The 19,596-nt window shown below is 39.4% G+C and overlaps 1 protein-coding gene across 1 annotated transcript in view; it reads left to right on the forward strand.

The window, feature by feature from the left end:
* LOC127648384 (extracellular serine/threonine protein kinase FAM20C-like) overlaps positions 1-19,596 on the forward strand; it is a 112,187-nt gene that overhangs the window by 75,888 nt on the left and 16,703 nt on the right. The window contains exons 4-5 of the mRNA XM_052133046.1: positions 13,192-13,284; positions 19,104-19,219. Coding sequence (XP_051989006.1) covers positions 13,192-13,284; positions 19,104-19,219 — 209 coding nt within the window. The remainder of the gene's footprint in view (positions 1-13,191; positions 13,285-19,103; positions 19,220-19,596) is intronic.

Genomic DNA, 19,596 nt, shown 5'->3' on the forward strand with positions numbered 1-19,596 from the left:
AATATGACCAGTCTGTTGTTTGTTGGTTTTCGAGGTCTGTCTGTGAGTTAAAATTGTGTTGGAATTTTCTGACTTATTCACAGCTAGTGTTCATTCGCACCCTTGTTAATTAAAGCTTAAGAAGCCTGTTTCCCATATGCGCTCTCACAGTAGCACACTAGTAGAGAAAGAGCATACTGACAAATGTCCAGTTGTCACATTCCTGTCTTGCAGACTCAGCGGCTCAGAGAGGATGTTGGATGCCTGGGGTCGTTTCAACTCACAGTAGGCATCCACTACTCGAAATGATTTGCATTAAAATTATACCCTTACCCAAAAACCTTATCTAAACCTAACCAATCTGTAGAGTGTGTAAACGTGACAGGAAGCTGTTATTTGTGGCAGAAGCAAGTAATTGATGCATATTAGATGAAAACAATGTCCAGCAATGTCACTGGCTTTAGTGAAGGTTGTACGAATTCAGTGCAGTCGTACGATATTATACGAATTAGCCAAATTTAGAAAAGTCGTACAAATCCTTACGATTTCGCTGTGAGAGTGTGTTGCATGAAACCCTGTGTTAGCATGTAGCTCACTAAGCATAGCGATGCTAGTTGCTACTAAATACATTTCTAAGTGGCATGACTATAGCTCAGCTGTTTTCAAAACAGAATAGCTTTTCCAATAACAAGTTACATTTTCCAACGAGTAGTGTTGCAGTGTGATAAAACACATCATTGCTGTTATTTTATAATTAATGTTAAATTGTACATTCAATTTTACATCCAAGCAATCACGCTCAAATGTGCTCACCTGATATTTCCTCTTTTTCACATATGAAGCGTTGGGATTCATTTTAGTGAAACTGTTCATTTAGAAGGTTTATTCAAATGAACCTGTTCAAAAAATTATTCACCGTTTCATTTTAGTCTATGGCTTAGCATTGAATTAGCACTGTAACAATAAAAAAAATATTACAAAATAATAGTGTAAAGGGATCAATGGAAAGGAGGAGGCGAGAACCGGCTTTTCAATATAAATAATAGTTTAATGATAAACTTAAAAGACAACATAAACACACACATGACGGACATGTCCGTAAACGATCTCTCTTTCCCGCACGATCCTCTGCTGTCGACCCTTATCCCTCTCGGAGGCTTAATTAGCCTAATACCGGACCGGGTGTGTAGGATCACGACCCGGCCCCGCCCTCTGCCCTGCCACATTCCTCCCTCGTTCTCTCAGGCTGGGGAGCCCCCAGCATGACGTACACCTCCCCCCCCCCCCTTTCCCTGGGGGAGGGCGTGCTTTAAGCCTAGTCTGCCAGCAGGTCATCTCCATCTACCTGGATGAGGGAGGGGACAAGGGGAGGGAAACAGAAATAATTAAAATGTGGGGGGTACTTCCTGTAACAGTGTAGTATCCCCCAAAAAAACACTGTAAAATTTAAAAGGGAGGGAAAAGGCCAACGCAGAGCGGCAGTGAGAGAGAGAGAGGCGAGAGAGATGAAAAAAAAAACACTCGCCGGTTCTCCGATACACCGTCGCATGGTCCTCGATCACTACTCCACCCGCTACAGAAAATGTTCTTAGACTTTCCTTACTGTGACACAGACATAGAGGCTACAAGAGTCCAAGCTGAATGAAATACAGGACTTTTAACCATAAACAAGACACATGGGACTCTTATTTTGAAATGCCTGTTCTCCCATGTGCTCACAAAAAATTAAATAAGGAAAACAAATACATTCTGGTATTGTTAAAAAACAAAATCCCTTTCTTCTAGGGACACCGTCTATCAAAATCAAAATGAACTAATCAAGAAAGGTTTACTAATGTACATACTTCATATGTGTCTTTTCTATAATGTCATCTTGTAATAACAGTAATGCATTAGCTCATTAACACTGAAATAGCTCTTTGACAATGCACTTCATGTAAGCATTCACCATACATTTTTTATTATTATTATTCACCAGACATGATGTTGAAGAAGTGATGTGCGTGCTGGTGTGGCACATTTCAATATACTCTCACGTTTCTGTGAATGCATGCCCTCACTTCAAATTAGAACACTTGATAATTATCTAATCAAAGAAACAAAATATGCATTAAAGTGTGGATATAAATATGCATGAATATTGCCAATCAGGACAGCATTAGACAGCAACTTATCACGAGATATCAGTGATTGTTTATATTTCACCTCCAAAGGCTGCAGTTGTATTCTAGAAGTCTCCAACGCACCCACATGCGGAAAAGACTGTCAGCGAACTATTTTAGTTTCTGACGACAATGGATAATTCCAACAGTAACTTTTAGTGTAACTACAGTTTAAAAGCAGCTTCACCAACACTGAGTGTTTTTAAATGCTCAACAATATGCTAATAATGCTAAAAAAAAATCTGCTTATACCGGACCCACTTATGTTAGGTGTCTTTAACTACTATATACTTAAGAATTTGATACAATGTACTTATTATGTACATACATGTTGTTGCATTGCACTACACTTAAAGTACCTGCATTTAAATACATCTATAGTTACACTGTAAACCTTACCCCTAACCCAGAACCTAATCCTAAAACCTAACTCTAACCCCTAATCCTAACCCTAAACCTACCCCTAGTCCTAAACCTACCCGTACCTCAACCTCAGTAGCAGCAAATGTCAATCTAGTGAGAATTTTGAAGAGGAACATGTGGTTCCACAATAAATACATTGTATTGTATGTATTTTAGTTTCAGTACATAGTAGTTAAAGACACATAATATAAAGTGATGGCCTTATTTAAAAATTCTGACAATGCAAGATTTGAAATCATCAGGTTTGTCTCTGAATTTGATGTTAAATAATTTATGTTAACCCAGTTAAATCAGTAAGAATGGTGGTAAAGGTGTTTGCATGTAGAGTGAAATCAGGGTAATGGGCAAAAATCTACATGTGTTGATCGGTTATTGCTTATACAGTGGATGACCTTTCCCCGATTGAAGATCACCGTTTAAGGCATTTTCAAGAAATGGAAGTGGAGCGTAGTTCTAGCGGGAAGACCAGCAGGTGCACACCATCACATCATTAGCTGGGTAACTCCTAGCCAATCGCACGTAAGCCAATGCTTTATAAGTCCGCTCACAATCTATCACATTGCTGTTTCAGTGTGCTAACACGGCAACCTCCACCACCCCACCACCACCAGTTGAGCCCTGTCCCGCAGGGGGGTAGGCTCCTCGCCCCGCCTCCTATCTCCGGCAGGACATGACGGTTCCGGGTACAACTACCTCGGACTGCCGGACGGGGCCTACGCTAAAGAGAGAGACATCACCTCCCATTTTACATCTATCAAATAAATGGCATCTCAGACTTCACTCAAGCCTGCGTGTCTTCCCGATAGAACTTGCACTTTATCCGCTTATTAAGCAGTGTAAGATTGTGCATGTAAATGCTCTTATTGGTGGGTCAAATATAACAGTAGTAGGAAATGTGTCAGGAAATTGAAAGTCGTTGTGAAAGAGCAGCTTCTTGTTAGAATATCATATGCACACACTTGTTGGTTGGGAACAGTGATGTGCAGTAAACACAGACAGACTCTTTAGTCTCCACCCCATCAGGAAGCCACAGCCTGGGGAAAATGTCAATTATATTCTATGAGAGAAAGGTTTGGCACAGCAAGAGAGAGAGACAAATTAAATCGATGTACTGTAATCTTCCTTGGCCGCCCTAGGGCAATTCTAATTAAAAATCACAATGACCCTTAATTCTCTTAACCCTGGAATATAATTACTGCAGTAATTTGCATTGGTTCTAATTATCTCACGTGTATTAACAGAAGTCACAAAGAAAAAGCGGTTGTGACTTAAATGGCAGAAGAAACATTCACCCTGTTGCTGCATCTCTGATTCCCGGCGTTTCAGGATTTATTCAATACTAACATCATCACCTGTTATTAATCAAAGATTAATTGCTCACTTTAGGTTGGAAGCCTGGTATACGCTTCCAAAACGTAATTGCATTTCAAAGTTAAATTAAACTCTAAAAATAATTGTTACATTAATTACAAAGCTTATGAAAATATGTCAAGTTTCATTTCAGACTTTCAAACCTATCCAATCCAGTCATTCAAACATATTGGTTTTTCATTTAGCTTTCCTTTTGGAGGAGAACAAAGTTTTTAGCTTTGTCTCCAGATGTAATGCACACTGTATTAAGCTCAATATGTTAATGTCCTCCAATGTAATTAATACTAAGGATGGCCAAAAGACCATTAACTAGCTTTAAATGACTCCAGAAATCGTATTTATAAATATTAATTCCATATATTAATATTTTAATATACATCTATAAATGAGATGGAAATATATTTTAAAGAATATATATATATATAAAATATTATAATATATAATTTCAGTGGAATTATTATTATTAATACTATATCTATTTATAATCTATTATATAGGCATGGATTTATTAAAAGTATTAATCGATAATATAATAGAGAACAACTGTAATCATTTAATAATAATAATAGATCGATTTATAGATGTGGATCACTTTAATTCTTGTCTGTGGCTCAACAAATGACAAAATCGTTTTATCTTTGTGTAAAAGAAATGGACACATAAAAACAGGAGAGAAAAATGTGCCGTAACACAGTTCTATGCAAGATTTGTTTGTCTGAATCAGGTTGAGAAGCTCATAAGCAGATAAAACTATAATATTCTTAGAGCTGGCTTATGTAAGATCATTTTAAGCCTTCAGAAGCACCAAATGTTTACTTCTTACATTTTCAGGTCATTTGCGATAGAAAGCTATTGGGGTTTTCAACTCTTTCTTTCAAATATGGTTGACCTTCTCTCAGGATAGATGAAGTTCTTGTGGAATTTGTGGCTTCATCTTTGTATTATAGCCGTGCCGAAACTGTAATCCAATCTTATCTGTAATTCTGTGTGATTCACACTTTCTTTTTTTTACTGCATCGTCTTTATTCTCATGCTTGCTTGGTAAGCTCTGCTCAAACATTGCTAACCTGTGGCCTCCAGTATAGTCTACAGGATTGAGTGAGTCCAGTCAATTTTAATATTTGTTTAATGCGCAGAATTACTGCATGCGCAAAGTGTTTTAAGTCACTTATGAGGTTCCATTCACTATAGGGTCGTGCCTTAGGTGGCAGCAAGGCAGCTCACTTGATTTTGGAACAGAGCTAATCAGTCCTGTCAGTTGAGCAGTGAAAGTATCCAGGGTTACAGTACATACGATTGTTAGGTCCTGGATCTGCCATACAGGAATATGGACAGGATACAATGAGGTTCTTTGCAGGCTGGCCAAGCTCAGTTCTGCGTGTTTGACCGTTCAGGGAGAATTCATGAGCTGCTTAAAGGTTTCAAGTGTTACAGTGATGAGGTGTGTTCTAACGGGTCACTGAGTTTGAGCAGGTGCCACTGACTTTATAATACCTGTGGGAAGCATTGTGAATTATACGTCCCAGGGGTGCATTTCCCAAAATCATCATTAGCCAACTATGGTTGTGAGTTCCATCGATACCAATATAGTTCGACGATTTGGTGTTTCCTGAAACCGTAGTTCCAACTAACGTTCGCAAACAGCTCTTTACTTGTAGTTAGAAGCATATTTTCTTGTTAGTTTGTGGACATCATTTAACTTCACTGAAGCTTCTGTATCTTTGATCAGATTTACATGCATTCAAAAAATACAAATACAATACTTATTCAGGGTTTTGAAGAAAGCTGTGTTCTGAAATGTAATTTAAACATGAATGCAGACGTTTAAGGGATTAAAGGCTGTTTGGAGAAAGCGCTTTAACACAAGTACAATTTGTTGCTTCTGTGTCCATGTTAACGCACTAGTTGCGTTTTGGCTGCGTTCGGGGATAAATCAGCCTCCGAAGGGAAGGAGAACAATCATAATAGATAGCTTCTAACGTAATTTTCAATCAAAATGGCTTAAAAAGTGACTTCCAAATGGCTGTTCATCGTTTTTCATTTGGAAATATGTTTGGAAGTCAAATTCCAGACACAGTGCAATACTGCCCGGAAGCCATAAATATTATTCACACATTTATTAGTTAGCTAGGCTATCTCTAACCTTACCGACACTGCAAAAATATAATTTAGTAAAAAATCAATATTGTTATGCAGTATGACTGTGTTTCCATTCTTTAGTCCTTCTTTGTTTTTTCATATAAGGCTGGTCCCCAGACCAGAGATTTTATTAGTGTTTGATTTTTATCACAGGAAGAATTATGCTTACAGCTGCTTCAGCATATTCTGTTCAAATGGCTTTTCTTTGTCCGATTGATCTCTCCTTCCTCATCACCTTCCAATGTTTCTCACTAAAGTTTACTCCATCAAAACTCAGTAAGGAAATGCATTGAAATAGTTTGCCAACCCTCTAGGACAAGTTGGAGAAAGAATCACCATTGGCTAGTAAACTTGCTTTTATTCGCCAGACGTTTGACATCATGTAAGCGTAATGCAACTGAAAACTGAAAAACATATCAAGCAAACCGAGAAGGGGGCATCTTTACATACAAAAAGTATCGATATACACAACTCCACGTGATAAAGTATGCAAGAATGTACATTTAATTTCATATTTCACTTTTTCATTATTTCAATCACATTTTAGCTTCTTAAAAAAGCACTAATCTCACATTCTATCAATTTATATGATGTCATGAAATTGCATTCATAGTAATGATACAAGCTGTTGTCACTGTTTAAAAATGTCATACACATTTTTAGCAAACCTTTCACAAGGTTGGAATGACCTAATAATGCATCTAGAATAGAATCTAAATAGAATTCCACAAATTACAGTCATTTAAATGGTAACTTTATATAGCGCCTTTTTTAAGCCTTAACGGTATTCAAAGTGCTTTACACTGTGACTCATTCACACACACATTCATACACCAGTGGCGGCAGAGCTGCTATGTAAGGTGCTAGCCTGCCATTGGGAGCAACTTGGGGTTTAGTGTCTTGCCCAAGGACACTTCGGCATGTGGAGTCATGCGGGCTGGGATTCAAACCACCAACCCTGCGATTAGTGGCGGACCAGCTCTACCAACTGAGCCACAGCCGCCCAATTTACAAATGTAATTATAAAAATAATCATGTAAGTGCTACTATATCAAAAGTACCAAGTACCAAAACATATGTTTTGTAAAAAAAACCTAATGCAAGAGCATTTATTTGCATTATTTGTCAAATACTTCCATTTTTACATTGTTTGTTGAAGTTAAAATATTTCGTAATGAATGACTGTCCCTTTAAATATTTGTATTTACACATTTATTACACGTACTGCATTACTACATTTTGTTTCATGTTTGTTTATATGCACCTGTACGATTTACATTTATTATTGATTTACGAGTTGTAATTGATATATACGTATAACAAGCGCTAAAATGGTACTGTCTCGTTAAGTGAACCAGCAGCTCAGAGAGAAAATGTTTGACGATTGTATGAGCTCAGCGCGTAATAAAAAGAGAGAGAAGTTACATTGCTGTTTTTCCGACAAATTTTCCTATCTGTGTTCCAAATGTTGCACTATACAATTGACGTTTCAAACGTTGCATTGTGTTGCCGCTAGCTTTAGCATGTTAGCTAACCTCAATTCAATACTTATATTCCAAATAATGCACATACACAGTATGGGGTGATTGTACAGCATTCTCACTTTGGAAGGTGCTGTCTTCACTGAAGTTTCAATACTTGCTACATTCTCCATTGTTTACGCTTGTTTTGTCAAACCAGAAACGAAGCCAGGTACCTCCGCACCTTATGCTATGTACGGCAAGTCGAGAGTGCTGAGTGCATTAAGTGCCCAACATCCCACACTCCGTTTTGATGGCTGAATATGTGTATCATCTCATAGTACTTACATAGTTTCAGTGTTAACATACCACTCACATTACTTGCAGAACTCTACAAAATGGCGTAGAATAGTGCAGAAGTGTTCAGTTTGGGATGCACCTCATTTCTGTCCAATGGAGGAAAGAATGTCATAATTTGAATTTTTGGGTGAACTATTTCTTTAAGAGTCTTTGGAGATAATCAAAATTGAAAATTTGAAAAAACAAATCCGGCAAATCATATAGTAATCCCATTTTGGACACGCTTGGGGAAAAAATAATTTCCTTTTCCAATATGGTGGAACATGACATATATTTGTGTTAGCTGGCATGCATCCAGTAAGCTCTTAACATGATTAGCATGTAGATGTCATCGTGCTATGGAAAATTGACAGGCTCAGGTGGCTGGCATGATGAGTCGTCATGTCTGTTATAATGTGTTGACTGCTCATCAAAGCTGCCTGTCAGTTAAAGTAGTCTGCCTGTCACATACACTCTTCTGCATTGTGTGCCAATTAACTGAAAATTCATATTTGGCTACTTTGAGGGAATATCAATTTGACTTCCCTGGGCTTCAAAAACACTATGTGTTTATATGTTGTATGTTAGGATTGTAACAGACAGTCCTTGAATTACTCTCAGCAGGCCGGTGTTTAACGTTGAGGTGACCTCTCTTTGTTTACCTGTGTGGATGGGATGACTCATGCAGCCATTTTGAGTGACAAACATTTTGCCATCACTCTCTCTCTCTCTCTCTCTCTCTCTCTTGACAAACAACAAACACACAGGCTGTCTTCTGCTTTTATTAGCAGTGAGATTCATATCAAGATAATTGATCTGCCCGTTCTCTCAGCAGAAAAGGCACATTAATATGGCACAAACGCTGAGCGATACACCCACTAGCCCCTAGAGCACCATGAGCTGTCACATGTCAAACTGGCAGGACTTCCTACCAGACTGGAGGCTGCACACAAGGTCAGGGTGACCGTGGCAACCGTCCTGCCAATCACAGCCCAGTATGAGGCAACAGCGCATCCAGAAAAGAGCTCTGAGCGGTTTTAGCCACAGCACAAGGTGATGGAGACACATGATGTCAAGAGCATTTGAACAACTGTCTGTTGCTTTTGTTTATGTAGGATATGAGGACCTTGCAGCATGAAAAAGTAGGAACAAATAGCTTATTTTTTCAAGTTTATTGCATGTTAGATATTAAACTAAGTTACCCTCTGCTGTATTAGCAATGTATTCATACATATTTAACACACATTACGAAGACATCTACACTTTATTCGTGTGTTATAGCCGTGGCCTTGTGGCTAGCGTACACACTTCAACACGTAGCGGGTATGAGTTGTCATGCGGCCAATGAGAGTTCAAATCCAGCTCGAAACATTTCCTATTCTCCTTCTTTCAATTTAATATTTCATGTAGCTATTTGACTAGCTGCTGATAAAGGTGGAAAATATCAAATAATTTCCAAAATTAAATTAGAACATAAACATGTCCAATTTACAATTCTGATTGGATGAGCCAAATTCAAAACCATTGTAAAATAGTCTATACACACACATGTGACTGTACATCAGTTGCATTCTACAACCTAGTCCTACAGAATTAACATAACTATAACTACATTTTTGCAGACAGACATTTATGTGCCGAATTCTACTTTTGAAGGGCGCAACACAAATCACAACTACAGTGGCTAATTATGACTTTATTTATATTTGCATTATTACACACTGCTATGTTATGATATCCAAACACTTTTACTATAATGCAAAATTTAAAAAACAATGCATTTATGCATTTGGCAGACACTTTTATCCAAAGCGACTTACAGTGCACTTATTACAGGGACAATTCCCCTGAATTCGGAGTCTTTCATCATGTTGTTGTTGCCACCCTGAAATAGCACCCCTTAAATTATTGATTATTTCTTAATAATATATTTATTTATAAATTCTATAATTATTGCAATCACCGTGAAGCTGATGTAGACATGTGGTGCTTGGGAGGAGGAGAGTTTCAATGAGAAAACTTGTAGTGTGCTGCAAGAAATCAGTTTGCCTGCAAACAGGCAAAGGCAAAGAAAATAGCACATATCAAAGGACATATCAGATTGGGGCATGAAATATTTGAGTCGATTGGCCAACCGATTACATTTTTAAAAGACCTACAGAATCTTGTGCCACATAGAGTTTCATGACTCAACTTCTGAAATATTTTTTCTCTTGGCTCACTGTCAATAAAATGCGCAAAAAGGACAAGAATAAAATAATCAAACAAAATTCTATATTCATGCATGTAATCACAAATTCGCTCACATTCGCAAATTTTCTTTCACTCTCCCTCAACTGTCCTGTGTCTCTCAGCTGTCCTAGAAATAAAGTCATAATGGGACATGAAAGGCTATGTGAATGTGATTTATAGTTTTTGGAAGGATATCATTGGTGAGCACACTGATAAACACTGAAATAAATCCTACTCTGTGATACAGGTGTTAGTGCACAACACTTCAGTCAATTCCAGAGTGACTCATGGCATTCTCCAAAAGCTTTACCCCACCACCCCTCTCCAGAGAGCTCGCCTGTATCTGCAGTACATTTTAGGCCTCATCTGGCAAAGAAAAATCCATTCACTCCCTTTAGATCCAGGAAATTGAGTGATCATAATGATTGAGGGGGATTTCAGAAAGAAAAGCTCTCTTTGTCTCTGAAATGAAAATATATGAAGTCACAAAAAGTATTTTCCATTAGTGTTTTGACAGAGAGGGAAGAGAATCTGTGCAGCACTTAGAGGTAATGGCTGGATGAAAATGGGAATTTGGGGACTAACATTTTTAATTGAATAAGTTATGATGTTAAGGTCTGATGGGGTTTGGAGATGAGAGCAGGGCTTCTCGTAAGATGGAAAAATCTCAAATGAGGTCTCTCAGATATCTCAGTTGTTTCTCCTAGAAAGCATTTCGATTAAATGGAGAAGTCTTCTCCGATTTGTCTTTCTTCTGAAAAAGCCACAGGCCATCACATATGTGACGGTTAAGGGGTTAATGGAATGGAGGAGGCATGAACCGGCTTGACAATCTAAATAATAGTTTAATATAAAACTGAAACAAAAAGACAAACACACAAAGGTGTCAAACCTCTCTCTCTGTCCCACTGCAGTCTCCAGTCAGCCAGCCCACCCTGTCACATTCCGGGAAGCCCCTTGTATGACGTACACCCCTGCCCCCTCTATCCATGGGTAGGGGCGTGCCTTCCGCACCATCTGCCGGCAGGTCATCCCCGTCTACCTGGATGAGGGAGGGGACAAGGGAAGGGAAACAAAAAAAACTTGTGGCACCTACACACCGTAACGGTGATCGTGCCAAATTAACAAAAACATTTAAAAAAAGAGAGGGAAAGGCCAACACGGAGTGGCAGTGGGAGAGAGAGAGAGAGAGAGAGAGAGAGAGAGAAAAAACACTTACTCGCCAGTTCTCCGATACACCGTAGCTTGGTCCTCGGCCACTCCTCCACCCTCTAATGGACGACAACTTCCCCGATGAATCGGAGGCAGACCTCCGGCCCCTGGCAGACGGAAAGCCCTGGTGTGTTTTTGGTGGACAGTAGGGGTCTCCCCCGCCCCTGGAAGCGGTAACCGCTCCAGGCGGTTGATTGGGAGCCCCTCTTCCCCTCGCGGTCAGCGGTTGTTCCTCTGCATCCAGGTGGCCGGGCTCCTCCATCCTCTGGCGGATGGCCACTGCTGCACCATTGGGGTGGATGGTAGTGGCGAGGAGTCTACTACGGCGAATCCCTCCTCCTTCCTGGGTTTCGGCACCAGTGTAAAGGGATTAATGGAAAGGAGGAGGCGAGAACAAGCTTGAGAATATAAATAATATTTTACTGTAGAACTAAACAAAAAGACAAACACACAAAGGTGTCAGACAGCTGCCCGTGAATCTCTCTCTCTGTCCCACTGCAGTCTCCAGTCTTCCTTTATCCCTCTCTGAGGCTTGATTAGCCTGATTAGGGGCCGGGTGTGTAGCATCATGACCTGGCCTGTCCTCCGCCCTGTCACAGTGTCTCTTCTAATGTTTCAAAGAAATCTTAACAGTGTCTCAAAATCTCAAATGATACATTGCCTGCTATCAAAAAGCAGAGATCTAAATATGAACTCAAGCATTTATCATCTAATTCTTCCAAGACCACATTATCTGAGCTGTAATATCTTAAATGTCTTAATTTATCAGTTTCATCGAAAAACCTCCAATTGTCTCATTTGTGAAAAATGGGACATTTACTGGGAAAAATTTTATACTTAATTAAAATGCTATTCTAAGCAGCCTTTACACAATAGAATTGTCCTCTGGGTTAATTAGTCCAATATACACTTCTGTTGTGTTGTGGGTTTAAGATTATTCTTGCATAGTTGGCTCTGCTTGCCATATTCTTGGGATTAAGCCATAATGATTCCAGGAAAGATCTTTCAGGGAAGCACCATGAAAGAGATATCCATGAGCAGAGAATCATATTCCTGTAGGTGGTTGACAGTTAAGATCTGTGGTTTAGTGCCTGTCTGTCTGGATTCTTGCACTTTTTTTTCCAGTGCCTGTCTAAGTTTTGTAATCTGTCTGTCTGAATGCACAGGTACGTGGAGAGAACAAGCACCTGCACATTGTTTCCTGCCTAAATCTGCTATGTGTGCACCCACACACACACTTCTTTTTAGTTGCTGATACAGCTACACGGCACACTCGGCAGAATGTTGACTGTCTTTCTGTCTGCTAGTGTCAGGAATACTACATGCTGGTTGTTCAGACTATACAGCCAGCAAACTGAAGTAGTACTACTCATGTTTCACAATCAGTTTTGCCACATCAGGCCTGAAACAACTGTAAGGTCCTATTGTTTCAAATGTTGTGGTTTTGACATGGCATGGCAGATAATGCAAATAATGTAACATTTGTATTGCCAAACAAGTTGCAACTTAATAGAGAAACATAAAAAAAAAAAATGTAATACAATATTATTGAACAAAATCAATTCTGGGACACAATTTTCAAAGGTGAGTCCCTCTTCCCCAAGCCAAATGAGCATAGTGTAACATAGTGGGGGCCTTCTCATCACAGGGCCTGGGGCAATATTCCTGATTGTCCCCCTGATGATGGCTCTCTAGTAAGCAAGTATTCCATTATGAACAGCTGAACTGTCTTGTAGCAGCTGATAAGTGGATCAATTCAAGTCATTATTATTTGTGTAGTGGTTTCACAAAAAAACATTGTTTACAATGTACATCAGCAGTAGCTCATTGCTTCAACTAACATCCATCCTGTTTTTTCCTCTTCTGTCTTATAGACAAACCAGAGAGCAAGAAACACCACCAGACTTCTTCTACTTCTCTGACTTTGAGCGACACAATGCAGAGATCGCTGCATTTCATCTAGATAGGTAAGCCTATAACACCTGCACAGAGAAAGAAGTCTGAGTCATTTGAATATTGCGGGCGACGGGTGTATAATATGACTGACCTGCTCAAGGGATTCCTACTTAACTTGCATATGACTTCATGCAAGGAAACTATGTTTATGTTTTCTTGGTCCTTATCTTTGTTTGGCAAAGCTGTTTGGAGTTGTTAAGAGGTGACACATTTTGGAAATTGTATTAAAAATATCGATATACTGCGTCTCCTTAAACCTTATCTATAATTAATAACACAAATTATAGATAAGGTTTAAGGAGAAACAATATTTTGTCATTGAATGTGTCAATGGCATCAATGTTCTCTGAACTTCAAGTTGCATTTCCCTTTTGCTGCCTTAAATCCTCTTTCTAAGCACTCACACCATTGTGATGTCAGAAAGCCAAAGCGACTCTGATTGTATTCTTGCCGCTCTTTAAATGTCACTCAAGACTTTTGGACAACAGCCTGAAAAGCACTTAGTGCGATTGAGTCGATACACCTTACAGTTGCTCCGAGAGTAACAAGGTGCATGTGAGTATGGTCAGACATCAGGAGAAACTCCCCGCTGACTTTAACTAGAAGCCCCCACAGAGAGAAAATCTGTGGAGTCAGGGCGATAATTGAGCTTGTGAGACCCACCTGATTTTCTCCAAGAACTTTACTTGTCTCGTCCAAGGCGCCTGTCATGTCCGTGTGGTATTATATTGAGGGCAAGAAAAAGTACAGTATGATATGCCAGTTTTTGTCAGCTGAGAGAAAATGGTAAAGACAGGATGTTTGACAGTAAAATATTTAATTGATATCATATTAGTACTGTAAGAGAGCATGTGGAAACAATTGAAATTAGCAAAAAAATTTAAAATAATTTGCTATACATTAATTCTATACACAAACAGCTTTCACCACCCAATTACTTCCTGTTAGATTATTATCATATAGCCTACTAAACTAGAACTACAATGAAAACTATTGATTGAAAACCAATTTTGTAAACTGAAAATTATGAACACAAAGAAAATTAAAAGTAATTTTTGTGTACAAATAAACACTGCTTTTGTGTATTTAATAGTTTGCTGTTGTCACATCCTCTTTTGTGTCAACACGATTACACAGGAAATCAACATGCTGTTTCCGAAAGTTTATTTACCCTGAAAAAGATCCAATTCTGCTGAATTACTGACAAGCCCCATCCCCCCTTCAGACAATTTTGCATCAATTCACACCGAGATGTGGGTTTTGGTGCTGTGGAAATCAGGAATTAATCAGGTTCACTCTGAGATGTGGGTTTTGGTCCTGTAGAAACCTGGAATAATCACTTTCACTTTGAGATGTTTGGTTTTGGTCCTGTAGAACCAGGAATTAATCAGGTTCACTCCGAGATTCGGATTTTGGTCCTGTAGAAACCTGGAAGTAATCACTTTCAATTCGAGATGTGGGTTTTGGTGCTGTGGAAATCAGGAATTAATCAGGTTCACTCTGAGATGCGGGTTTTGGTCCTGTAGAAACCTGGAATAATCACTTTCACTTTGAGATGCGAGTTTTGGTCCTGTGGAAACCGGGAAGTAATCACTTTCAATTCGAGATGTGGGTTTTGGTCCTGTGGAAACCAGGAATTAATCAGGTTCACTCAGAGATGTGGGTTTTGGTCCTGTAGAATCCTGGAAGTAATCACTTTCAGTTCGAGATGTGGGTTTTGGTCCTGTAGAAACCTGGAAGTAATCACTTTCACTTCGAGATGTGGGTTTTGGTCCTGTAGAATCCTGGAAGTAATCACTTTTAGTTCGAGATGTGGGTTTTGGTCCTGTAGAAACCTGGAAGTAATCACTTTCACTTCGAGATGCGGGTTTTGGTCCTGTAGAATCCTGGAAGTAATCACTTTCAGTTCGAGATGCGGGTTTTGGTCCTGTAGAAACCTGGAAGTAATCACTTTCACTTCGAGATGCGGGTTTTGGTCCTGTAGAAACCTGGAAGTAATCACTTTCACTTCGAGATGCGGGTTTTGGTCCTGTAGAAACCTGGAAGTAATCACTTTCACTTCGAGATGTGGGTTTTGGTCCTGTAGAAACCTGGAAGTAATCACTTTCACTTCGAGATGTGGGTTTTGGTCTTGTAGAAACCTGGAAGTAATCACTTTCACTTCGAGATGCGGGTTTTGGTCCTGTAGAAACCTGGAATAATCACTTTCAGTTCGAGATGTGGGTTTTGGTCCTGTAGAAACCTGGAAGTAATCACTTTCACTTCGAGATGTGGGTTTTGGTCCTGTAGAATCCTGGAAGTAATCACTTTCAGTTCGAGATGTGGGTTTTGGTCCTGTAGAAACCTGGAAGTAATCACTTTCACTTCGAGATCCGGGTTTTGGTCCTGTAGAAACCTGGAAGTAATCACTTTCACTTCGAGAAGTGGGTTTTGGTCTTGTAGAAACCTGGAAGTAATCACTTTCACTTCGAGATGCGGGTTTTGGTCCTGTAGAAACCTGGAAGTAATCACTTTCACTTCGAGATGTGGGTTTTGGTCCTGTAGAATCCTGGAAGTAATCACTTTCAGTTCGAGATGTGGGTTTTGGTCCTGTAGAAACCTGGAAGTAATCACTGTCACTTCGAGATGTGGGTTTTGGTCCTGTAGAATCCTGGAAGTAATCACTTTCACTTCGAGATGCGGGTTTTGGTCCTGTAGAAACCTGGAATAATCACTTTCACTTTGAGATGTGGGTTTTGGTCCTGTAGAAACCTGGAATTAATCAGGTTCACTCCGAGATTCGGGTTTTGGTCCTGTAGAAACCTGGAAGTAATCACTTTCACTTCGAGATGCGGGTTTTGGTCCTGTAGAAACCTGGAATAATCACTTTCACTTTGAGATGTGGGTTTTGGTCCTGTAGAAACCAGGAATTAATCAGGTTCACTCTGAGATTCGGGTTTTGGTCCTGTAGAAGCCTGGAAGTAATCACTTTCAGTTCGAGATGTGGGTTTTGGTCCTGTGGAAACCAGGAATTAATCAGGTTCACTCCGAGATGCGGGTTTTGGTCCTGTAGAAACCTGGAATAATCACTTTCACTTTGAGATGTGGGTTTTGGTCTTGTAGAAACCTGGAAGTAAACACTTTCACTTCAAGATGCAGGTTTTGGTCCTGTAGAAACCTGGAAGTAATCACTTTCACTTCGAGATGCGGGTTCTGGTCCTGTAGAAACCTGGAAGTCATCACTTTCACTTCGAGATGCGGGTTTTGGTCCTGTAGAAACCTGGAAGTAATCACTTTCACTTCGAGATGTAGGTTTTGGTCCTGTAGAAACCTGGAAGTAATCACTTTCAGTTCGAGATGTGGGTTTTGGTCCTGTGGAAACCTGGAATCATGTTCACTCTGGGACATTGGTTCTGGTCCCGTGGAAACCATGAAGTTTTCTTGTTCACTCCTTGATGCGAGATCTGGTCCTGTGTAAACCAGTAAGTAATCTCAGTTCACACTGAGACGTGGGTTCTGGTCCCGTGGAAACCAGGAAATAACCGGGTTCACTCCAAGATGCGTGTTCTGGTCCTGTGGAAACCTGGAAGTTATCACGTTCACTCCGAGACACGATATCTGGTCTTGTGGAAACCTGGAAATAATCACGTTCACTCCGAGACACGGTTTCGGTGCCGTGGAAACAAGGATGTAATTGTGTTCTCTCAGATATGTATATTCTGGTCCTGTGGAAACCAGGAAATAATTGCATCCACTCAGAGACATGAGTTGTGGTCTCATGGAAACCAGGAAGTAAACACCTTCGCTCAGGAACATGGGTTCTTGTCCAGTGGAAACAAGGAAGTAGTTGCGTTGACATAAGCAATAATGAGCATGATTCAGAGGTTGCATTTTTGCTCAAAAATTTTATTATTACTTCAGTGGCAGTGAGGATTAAAGTTATATGCATCTAAAATCACATCTAATTTTCCATAACTCGTGTTCTGTTGGGAGTTTTTTGTCTACTGAAATTTCTTGGAAAGATGGTTTTTATTTTCCATGTTTCATCAACAGAACAATCCAAAACACTTAAAACAACAGTACAACCCATTGAATAGGCTATAAGTCCATCCCTTATAGCCTTGTTGTCATACCTGTCAAAATTATAGATGGCGCTACTTTGAATAAGATCATTGCTAAAACTAAACGTAAATGTAAAAATCAATTCGTAAAAAGCATTAAATATAAGTTAAATTAATATAAGTATGTACTGTGTTATTGTTAATTTCCTCAAATGGCTGACAGAATGTTCCTAGAATGCTTTTTCCACACTGGGCTCTTTGCCAAAAGGGTCCAGAGTGACTGTGCAGCTTGTGGAGTGGTTTCATCTCAAAGGCTTGGGTTTCTGTCTCTCAGGGGCCAGGAGCCGTCATATCTCTGGAGGTTTAATTTTGAAAAAACTCGCAGCACACGACGTACGCTTTTCACCAAGATGTCCCACTGCACACGTAGACACAGACATGAATGTGACTGTGAGGGAGAATGTGAGAGAGTGAGGGTGGAGGAGAGGTCATTTGTATTCTGCGGTGTGTGGCCACATGCTACAATGGCAATAAAAGTATTTAAAAAGCCAATAAAAAACACTAATGGAGGTGTCAATGAGTAAAGAGTGGGTTTGGGTGCTTTGCAGTAGCACCTCAAAGGAAAAATCATTATCTGGATGGTTTAAAGAATTTTGCTTTATTTGATAGATTACCTGCTGCCTATAATCCTGGCTTCCTCTTTATTGAATGCTGCAGAAGATTGAATGTTTGGTGAAACTTTTCTCATGAAGCAGCCAATGAACTGTGTAAAATTTGGACGAAGAAAGGCATTGAAAGACAATCATGGTCATTCTAGGTCATTTTCCTGTTTAATAAAGTTTTGAATGTATCTTTTTTTTAAGACTTTAAACATAATAAATTGCATTATAACATCTCAAGCTAAATCAATCCATTCTTGTTATATTATGGACTATAATAATGCCAGAATGATAAATACATTATTTCTTCTATATATATATATATATATATATATATATATATATATATATATATATATACATATATATAAGAAATAAATACAAAATGTTTGCTTCCATTTCTTTACTTTTTCCAAAATGTGTATATTTGCTAATATAGCAAGGAGTACTTGGAAACACAGGGGTGGGGATAGACCCAAAAACATAGAATTATTATGACAAAATAAATAAATATAGGGGACCTGGGTAGTTCAGCGAGTATTGACGCTGACTACCACCCCTGGAGTTGAGAGTTCGAACCCAGGGTGTGCTGACTTACTCCAGCCAGGTCTCCTAAGCAACCAAATTGGCCCATTTGCTAGGGAGGGTAGAGTCACATTGGGTAACCTCCTTGTGGTGGTGATTAGGGGTTCTCGCTCTCAATGGGGCGTGTGGTAAGTTGTGCGTGGATCGCTGGGAGTAGCATGAGCCTCCACATGCTGTGAGTCTCTGTGGTGTCATGCACAAGGAGTTACGTGATAAGATGCGCGGATTGACTGTCTCAGAAGTGGAGGCAACTGAGACTTGACCTCCACCACCCGGATTGAGGTGAGTAACCGCACCACCACGAGGACCTACTAAGTAGTGGGAATTGGTAAGAAAAGGGGGTAAAAAAAATTATTAAATAAATCAGATTATCGGATTTTTGTTGATTGTTTTTTAAAATTGCCTATATTAACAGTCATATTTAGCATCAGCTGTTTATTGTTAATGTTTTACATGTGTATATGAGAACTACAAATGGCAACTGATAATGTTTGATAATGTATTACAAATTAATAATTGATGCTGTTGTTTGTTTGTTGTGCCCAGAATCTTGGATTTCCGGAGAGTTCCCCCCGTGGCCGGCAGATTGGTGAACATGACACGGGAGATCCGAGATGTGACCCGTGACAAAAAGCTCTGGCGAACATTCTTCATATCCCCAGGTATTAGTCCCTGCTGCATGACCTTTTGTTCTGTACCATCAGGTCTTGCATCCCCCTCGTGCTAGCTCAGATATAGGCAGTATGCCAATTTGCTATGAAGGCTACTTCGCTTCTGAAGGAAAAGAATATACTTTTGAGTATGTAGTAAGACGGTATGGAAATATTGTGCCATACTAATATGTCAAAATTGTATCTTGATTCCACATTGCCCTCTTGTTGCATGCTATTTTATGTTTATTCGTTAGCATCTAGCTAAATTCATCATGGTTCTCATGTTAGCATTGAGCTAATACCCAAATTTCTTTTTTTACATAAAGGCAAAGTGTGTATTTGTTAGTTTAAAATATCTAAAAGTATCCTAGCTTAATATGCAGAGT

The sequence above is a fragment of the Xyrauchen texanus genome, chromosome 8, assembly GCF_025860055.1.
Source record: "Xyrauchen texanus isolate HMW12.3.18 chromosome 8, RBS_HiC_50CHRs, whole genome shotgun sequence".
NCBI lineage: Eukaryota > Metazoa > Chordata > Actinopteri > Cypriniformes > Catostomidae > Xyrauchen > Xyrauchen texanus.